General features: G+C 51.8%; 1 protein-coding gene across 1 annotated transcript; it reads right to left on the bottom strand.

The window, feature by feature from the left end:
- On the bottom strand, window positions 1–8556 carry POLH (polymerase (DNA directed), eta; the record flags this gene model as incomplete). The annotated part of the gene is made up of 7 exons (XM_009706814.1): window positions 1–715; window positions 1517–1680; window positions 2372–2437; window positions 3078–3201; window positions 3796–3915; window positions 4966–5069; window positions 8387–8556. Coding segments are annotated over 7 exons (1463 nt in total), but the record flags the coding sequence as incomplete, so codon positions are not given.
- Window positions 8557–8849: the final 293 nt, after the last annotated feature.

The raw sequence follows: 8849 nt of genomic DNA, 5'->3' as shown, positions 1-8849 counted from the left end.
GTCTGCTGGAGCTGTGGGAGCGCTGGGCTCCAGGAAGGAGCTTTGCAGCTCCAGAGCAAAGTGGTAGTCCGTGTGCTCTGGGAACTCCCACACCAGGACGAGCTGGCCGCACTTCTCACAGTACTGCTGGTCCCCCGGTGAGGCAGGAGGGAGCGGGGCGAGCTCAGGAGAGGGTGGGAAATTTTGCTCGTTTCCCTCCATAGCTGGCTCTAATTTCAGAAGGGTCCTGACGCTGGGTGGAGTCGAGGGTGTTTGTGTAGCATCAGATGGCAACTTCTCACAGGGAAGCCTCTTGTAAGGAGAAGTAGGGCTCCCGTCTCTGGGACTCCGCTTCACAGGGGACTCCGGGTCACACCGCCCACAGGCAAGTCCAACGCCATCTCTCTCTTGGTGCTCTGGAGAGCTGGGCACAGGTGACCCTGCAGTGGTAGCAGTGGGCAGGCTGGTTGCTGCTGCCGTCTGTGACTGCTGCCTTTCTGTTGCCTTTTGGAAGAATGACTCAATAGCATTAGCTGGCTTCTGCCTAAGCTCTTTGCTTGGGCTCCTGAAGAACTTGACCCTGGGCCTCCTAGAAGACGTGGTGTTTTGGCTGGTGGTGGCCATACCATCAGGCTGGGTATCGCTTGTCAGGAAGGTGGCGATGCCTGCAGAGAGGTGCGTGGCAGGCTCCGAGAACTTGCTTGCCGAGAGAAGCACCGATATGAGCGGTGGAGACCTGCAAAGGACAGACCGACATCAGCTCAGACACCAGCCTGTGAAACAAGAAGTCTTTTGAGGTAAGACTTGAAGCAACATAAAATGTTCACACGCAGGGGACAGAGGAACTGCAGTTTGGGTACCTGGCAAGGGGTGGGAGAGACGTTTGCTCTGACAAAATGTCAGCATTGCTACCTCCAGAACAGAGTTTCAGAGACATAGCAGGCCTCTTCCCAGAACAGTATTTCCCAAAGGAAAGGGCCCTGGAGCAGTCTGGAGCTGCTGTGAGACTCCCAGGCAAGGTGAGAGGGCCTTAAGGGAGCATCAGCCTTCTTGGAGCCCAGCAGACGGGCCCTTCTTGCCTTCACTGCAGAGCAGGAGGAAGGAAGGAAGGAAGGAATGTTGAATATGGGAGCTATGCACCTCAGTTTTCCTTCCTGCCCCAACGGCCTCCTCCCAAAAAGCACCTTTGTCCTTCGGGGAGGAGAGCAAGGCCCTCGCTAGCTTCTCCAGCCCCGCAGGGCAAGGACTGCCTTGCTCCAGCTGGATACCCCCCTGCCAGTAGCAATCATCAGCTCCAAGTACAGAAGTCAGAAGTGTTTCGCCAGATGTGGGGCTAGGAAGACGCCAGGCTCTCACAGCTGTCCTACCGCTGACAAGCGGAGGTCACTGCCCTCCGCTGTGTGTGTGCTGGGGATCACTTTCCCTGCCAGTCAGCATAACACTCTCGTTCCTTTCTGTCAGGTCCCTGGCTCATCCTGCACCACCCGCAGCAGAAAAACCCCTGACGGGGACGTGAACCACTTCCTCCCACACTCACCAGGCCGCCTGGTGAGCCCCAGCCGCGTTGCAGTTTTGGATGAGGGCAAAGGCATCGTTGCACATCTTCTGGGCATCGTAGCGGGACAGAGCACAAAAGCGCGACACCCGGGTGTCTCCCTGCATGCGGATGACCACCATCAGCTGCTTGGCCACTCTGTGGTTCTGCAGAGAGAAGAGGTAGCTGTGTTTCAAGCAACACTTGCAGGAAAGCCCCAGGAGACCATCTCGCTGCCCAGAACCCTGTACGATCAGCTATCGCCTCCCAATGATGCTGTGTGACAGAGCGCAGCTTGTCCTGCCTGGTTGAAGTCCAAGGGATGAGGTACAGGACACCAAGTGCTTGTACAGCTGTGCCACACAGGATGGGAAGCAGTTAGTCCTTGCTTTCCTTCGAAGCCAGCTGCACATCTTTTCTTGCCCCCTCTGCAGCGATGAAGCTAGCACGTTAATCTCACCCTGGCCTGCAGTCCTCCACCCGGATCTGAGCATATCGCTTCCTCTCACAGCCCACAGCACAGGCAGAGCTGCATCAGCAAAGGGTTTGCGAGGCAGCAGCAGTGCCGCAGGATGAAGGTGCGGTGGCTTTCAGGTCCCCGCACCCTACAGCACAGGACAAGGTCCGGCCATAGCCCTGCAGTGTTCTGGGGCAAAACCACCCCTCCTGGCCAGGCTCCTGCACACCTTTTTGCTTGGGGCACCCCAGCTCACAGGCACACAGCTGAGGACAAGCAGATTTCCTCCCCCACCACACACCACTCTGAGCTTCCTGCAGACAGCTCACAGTGCAAACGCGCTATGTGGCTTCCTGAAAGCCAGCAGGGAGAACGCTGTCCCTGTGCCTCCCCCTCCTTACCTGGCTCCTGTCCTTGATCAGCCTGGATTCCAGCTCCAAGGCCAGCTGCAGGAGCCAGTGCTGCACCTGGACAAAACAGTGGTAACAGGTTGGGCTTCTGCTCACAGCACTGCTGCCAGGCCAGAGCAACGCTCCACACACCAGGAGATCAGACTGGGATGGACACAGAATATCACGAGGCCCCATATCTGAAGTAATCCTGGAGAAATTGGCCCAGGTAAGGATTCAACGCTGGAGGCAAGGCATTGTGGATAGCATTACTGCTAGACCTTGCCAAGTAATCTGGGTCCCCCACCCTGGACCTCTCTGCATCTCCTACAGCTCTGTGGGAACCTCTCCCCAGCTAACACAGGTAAGGTGCATCCCCCCTCTTTCTTTGAGCTAATTACCTTCTTTCTAGCAACCAAGCCCTTGAAGCTTGGCACCACGAATACCTCTTGAAGAGCATGAGCCCACAGTTTTGCTTGCAGAATTTACAACAGGGTTGGACCTCTTTGTGCAGGAGTTCATCAATGCATTTCTGTCAAATGAGGATTTCCCTAATTTCTGCGGCTCAAACCACCTCCTCCCACCGAGCCCCTAGGCTGAGTTTCAGAGCACTGTGACACAGAAAAGCGGGAGTTTTGCAAACTAGTCTCAGCTTTTAGCATTCTCATCTTCTCCAGTGCAAAGGCCAAGCCTTGTGCTAAACGTAGGCTTCTCTCACCTCCTTTTGCGTGGCCAAGGCTGTCCTCCCAGGGAAGTTCTTGCTGCAGCCAATGGACTGGGGCAAGTACCGGTTTTTCACAGGCTCCTCTTCAATTCCTCTGCACAAGTCATAAAGCCAGGACCTGAAGGCCACAGAGAAAGCATGAGGTGAAGGCAACCTCAGACAAGGAGGCATCACTGGGCAGCAAGTCAGCCTTCTGCCAAGCCACGCTTTCCAGCTCTGTGCAAGCTGTGACTCTGCCTCTCGTTCCCAGCTCTGCAGTTGCAGCCACAGCTGAAGAGGAAGGCTTCCTTCACACCACAACTGCCTGTCAGTGCAACTCCTCTGCCTCTTCTGAAGCGGCAACGGTTCACCAGTCTGCAGGGCACCCCAACCACTGCTCTGGGCCCAGAAGTGGTGTTTCAGGCTCCAGTCCAGCCTTGTAATTTCCTCTGTAATGAGACTGTCAAGCCTGCCTGCTTCCCAGCCTGCAAGGAGCCCTTCCACAGCTTGGCCCCATCCTTAGACACTGTAGAGGAAGGGAGAGGAGCTGCCTGACAGGCAAAACGTTATCCCAGGGAGGGTGCCTGGCAGCAGGTGAGACTGGAAACCTGCTTGTGGGCCTGCCAGACCAATACTTCTTCAAACCTGCCTAATCACAGCAGAACAACCTGTGACCGAAAGGAAGTCTCAGTTCCTGCCAAGAGCCAAGTTGTGGTGAGTGGTTTATCATTACCCAGTTTTGTCTCCAAAGTGAGTCTGGAGCTGTGTCTCACTGAACTGTGTCAGCTCCCCGATGTACTCTACTCCCAGGATGTCTGTGATGGCAGTGCCAAGCTTGCCTCCCAGGTTACGGCTATGGCAGAGAAAGAAAGAAAAAGAGAAAACGCAAATGAAGCACCATGAGGAGACTACACCAAGTCTTCTTGCAGCAGCTGTCCCTAGATCAGGACAGCTAGAAGCAGTCAGGAACTAGCAGGACAAAAGGGAACACTTGGTACATAACAGCTCTTCTGCTCGTAGTAGGAAGACACATAGGAGTTGAAGTGGGAACTGCCCCTTGGCTCACCTGGTTTCAGTGCTTCTCCCTCAGCTCCATCTTCAAAATGTGATCCCAAACCACGCTCTGAGGAAAGCCTCACACACTCCCTGCTTCCTCCTACACAGACAGGACCCTTCCCCACATGCACCCCCCTCCATCCCTAGTGAGACACTGAAGGCAGAGAGCAGCAGTGCAGGTCTGGAGAGCAGGACCAGGGATTCATTCTTCTGGATCCTACACCAGGAAGAGTACTGGTGTGCAGTATGAATGCTGAACACCAAACCACATGTGCTCTCTGGGAGCACAGCTCTGTCACACTGGGGCACAGCTATGGCCTCCTTGCCCACACTTGCTCCTGGCTTACACCTATGCACCCCAGCAGTCATCCTGAACACAGCCCTACCCAGGGAGAGGCTGCCCACAGGATGCTAACTGGGCTCTTCGAGTGCGGTCCCTTCACTGGCAGGGCTGCAGCTCCCAAGCATGCTCCTCGTGAACCGTCACTCACAGCTCTGAGGGCTTACTGGCAGGATTTCCTCTCCATTTCTTACAAGCATCGATAAGCAGTTACTGTGGAGTTGAAAGCCTTTACTGGCTGCTATCAATTGCCATCAAATTGCTCTCTGTTGAGGTGGCCAGGAACAGTTTCCTACCTCCAAGTCACTTTAGTTCTGCTCACACAAGCAATGATGACAAACCAACAGGAGCAAGTACCACGACAATGAAGACAAACAGGGCTCTCTTCCTGATAAAAGCCTGGATTGTGGAATCACAGCACTAGCATTTCAAATACATGCTCTTGCCACAGAGCAGCTCAGCTTGAGCCCCAAGCTGCACAAAAGCAGGCAGCTCCCCAGTACTTACATATTGCCGACGGGCAGTTGGCTGAAGAGCTGTGGGACAAATCGCGAAGATACTAGCGTCTGGCGGTTGGGCTTGTTTAACCCACAGGCCAGTTTTGCCAGTGTCTGTAACACAGAAGAGAGTGGAAACCCTGTTATTAAAAACTTTGCACTGACTTTACTGTGGCTCTACCTAACAGCTTGTGCTGTATTGCCTCTAAGAGCTCTCTTTGGAATAGCTGCTAGGAAGTACGTGTAGGTTGCACCGTTGCTTGCTCCCAGGTAGTACCCACCTTGGGACTCGGCAGGCACTGGCTGGGTACTCTGAAAGCACTGCTGTTTCCAGACTTCCAGCTCTGCAAAGGCCTGGAGTCCTGCTCCAGGCAGCTTAGGGGATCTGGGTCTATCACCTGTTCTGCTTGGCTTAGATTTCCATCAGGCAAACATGCTAGAGCTTCCAGAGCATCCCCATAATCCCCCCGGGCTCTCTCTCTCACTATGTCTTGCTCCTTCATCGTCTGTGTTTGTCTCGCTTTTTCTCAATGTCACTATTTTAACCTTCCCTCTGCGAGGTCCACAGCAGCAGAATGCTGCAAAAGGAAATCTGCAAGATACAGAATTGCTAGCCTGGAAGGGATGTTCTCTAGCCTATCTGCTATACAGCTTCCTCTCCCACTCTCATCTACCACAGGATCAATACACAGGACCAGCTTGAAATACGCTTAGCAGGGTATTTGGGGTTTTTTTGAACAAGTCTGATAACTTCCTCTTTCAGTGCTTTACCACACATCCTATAACCAAGCAAAATTTCTTTCCTGCCCATTGAGCTATGATCTTTATTAACAGCCTGTTTTACAGGCTTACGTACATTCTCACTCTTTTCTAGACAAAGTAGATGCCTTTCCTTCAACTTTTCATATCCAGTCATTTTCCAGATGTCCAATTATTGTTACTCTTGTTTCACTGGAGACTCTTCCAAGTTTACGCACACTGTTCATAAAGTGAAGTGCTGCCACAGCTGAACCAATCACTGAGACTTCACGGGGAGAAATAATTTACTTTTTCTGACACCTTCTCTAATCTGCACACGCTGAAACAGGATTTGCCATTTCTACAAGAGCACTCATATTACTGACTCATCCTGCTGCTTGTCCACAATAACTCCAGGCTACTTCCTGACTTACTGCAACTTAGCCAAAAGCCTGCTGGTTGTTTTTTTCCTATAAACCACAAAAAGAGTCCGTGAGGAGCAAGAGGAGCATAAGCAGCACTGCTTGGTGATTTCAGACTCTTTCTGGGCTTTCCAAGCCCAGAATTTTCAGCTCTAATTTCATCTCCCAGAACTCCCACAGCCCAGACCCTGAGCCCCATCTGTGCTTAGCATCACCTGAATTCCTACAGCTGTTCCCTCTCTATAGGCTTTAGAGAAAACATTGGCTCTTAGCAAACCTCAGACAGATCCCCCCAGGATCCCACTCTAAGCATCCCTATTTGAGTGCAACTCACTGAACAAAATCATTATGGAAAAATAATAAGATTTTCTTCAGCTAGATGCGTGCCCTTCAGATAACCTCAGTCATGTTGTGTTTTGCTAGGGTGTCATCATCAGCTTATGCGACTCAGGGTGAGGTGAGTGAGAAACCTTAAGGTCAACATCTCACATCCACAGTCTCCTCTGTACATTAGGTCACTTATGCCGTCAAAGAGGGCACAGAAAGGCATTTGGCACAAGTGGTTCTTGATAAAACCATGTTGTTATCCCTCCAGGTGCTTCCAAATAACTCATTCAATTATTTGGTCTCTTAACAGCTGGGTTCCTGGTGTACTCTACTGAGTTAGCTCACTAGGAAGAAAAAAGGTCCCTCAAGAATTTTCTTTAGAAAAAACATGAGCTTAAAGCAGGTAACCTCCACCTTCAGTTTTAGGCAACAGTGGCTGTAGCCAGGGAATGGTTTGCACTGACCCAAATTCCCAGCGACTTGGAGGAAGAAGAATACCCGTTTGGGGCACTGAGGCAACTCAGCTTGCTCTTCCTCTTTCTGGTCAATCGGTCTTTACCCCTGCTGGCCACGCTTTGGGCGATGCTCAGCCAGCCGCTGAGAGCAGCCGCAGCAGCACTTCGTGCATGACAGCAGCTGCAGAAACAAACGGACTTTGATGCTGCAGCTCTAGAGGGTTTCCTGCTGGGTGAAATGCAGGGTGGTTTACTGAGAGCACCTAGCACTTGCTTCATTCTTTGTAAAAGGGGCTTATCTGTACAGTTATGGCTTTAAAAACACAGGCTCTGACTCAAAAAATAAAAGGATAAAGGATAAAGACTAAATGGATGCTTTGGAACTTGAGGAAGATAAATTTCATCTTTGACTGCTGCAGAAACAACTGGAACTATTATCAGCTGTCCACAGGTATTGGAGCTAGTTCTGCACTGGCTCACCTTGAAACTGGAGCAGGCTGTGAGGCAGAAATGAGCCAGCCGAGGAAGATCACCGGTGTAGAAATTTCCAGTGGAAAAGATGTTCAATATGCCTTTTTGCTCTCTTCAAACAAGAATAACAGAGAACATCCCTGCTATCCCTAGCAGCTTCTCCCAGCTTCCATTTTCTATGCCAGCATTTTTATTTCTTTTTAAGAGGGAGTAAGGAAATTATGCTGTACTGTGCTATCCCTGAAGAACTGTATATCTATACCAGCAAGCACAATACAGAGATTACCAGAGCCTACATGTGCCTGCGCAGAACACGCAACAGTGCTTCCACAGCCAGCTCACCTCTGTAGGTACAAACCTTTTCTGCAAAGAATGAAATGAGTGCTAGGTGCTCTCAGTAAACCACCCTGCATTTCACCCAGCAGGAAACCCTCTAGAGCTGCAGCATCAAAGTCTGTTTATTTCTGCAGCTGCTGTCATGCACGAAGTGCTGCTGTGGCTGCTCTCAGCGGCTGGCTGAGCATCGCCCAAAGCGTGGCCAGCAGGGGTAAAGACCGATTGACCAGAAAGAGGAAGAGCAAGCTGAGTTGCCTCAGTGCCCCAAACGGGTATTCTTCTTCCTCCAAGTCACCGGGTCAGTTCAAACCATTCCCTGGCTACAGCCACTGTTGCCTAAAACTGAAGGTGGAGGTTACCTGCTTCAAGCTCATGTTTTTTCCTGAAGAAAACTCTCCTGGGGGACTTAAAACCCTTTTCTTCCTAGTAAGCTAACTCAGTAAGGTACACCAGGAATCCAGGCAGTAAATTGAGTGCTGATCGCATAGGCTACCTCTCTGGGAAAAGACTCCTCCCCTTCCCAGATGTCCTATAATTTCCCTGAAGGTGTGCTCACACATGGCTGCATTCCCCACTCAGATCATCTTCTATGGGAGACTTGGAAGAGTGCGTAGGAGAGTGTCTACAGCACATTCTGACTCTGCTACTCAGAAGAAATCAGGCTGATGCGTTACACACATACCTTGTTGTGTGAAATCCCAGCTGAACACCTGAATCCGGTGGCTGCTTCTACAGCCACCCTAATTTCTTCCACAATTACTGCACCCATGGTCAGCTGCAGGTCAGGACAATCGGGGTTATCGAAAGACAGCGACGCCAGCCACTCATGCAAGCCACGTTGTCGCAGGTCCTCTAGAAAAGGGACACAAAGGGGATCAGCGTGGGTATTTCTCGCTGAGCCCAGCCAAGGGACCGGTAGCATCACCCAGCCAGCAGCCACATGCTTCTGTAACTGTGTGCCAACAGCAAGGACGAGAAGCGGGCACCTTAAAAGCCATTCATTGGGGAAAACATAGATCCCATTTGCTTCGGAGGAAGTAAAGCAGCCCACCCTCGACGGAGCGGGAGAGCAACAGCGCAGGGGGCCCGGGGGTGCCAGCACTGGGCTCCTTTCTCGCTGTGTTCTGCGGCCTCAAAGCAAAGCC

This window comes from Cariama cristata, unplaced genomic scaffold (genome assembly GCF_000690535.1).
Source record: "Cariama cristata isolate BGI_N322 unplaced genomic scaffold, ASM69053v1 scaffold40358, whole genome shotgun sequence".
NCBI classification, from domain to species: domain Eukaryota; kingdom Metazoa; phylum Chordata; class Aves; order Cariamiformes; family Cariamidae; genus Cariama; species Cariama cristata.
Note: the sequence above shows the minus strand (reverse complement) of the source record. Positions and strands in the feature narration are given on the sequence as shown.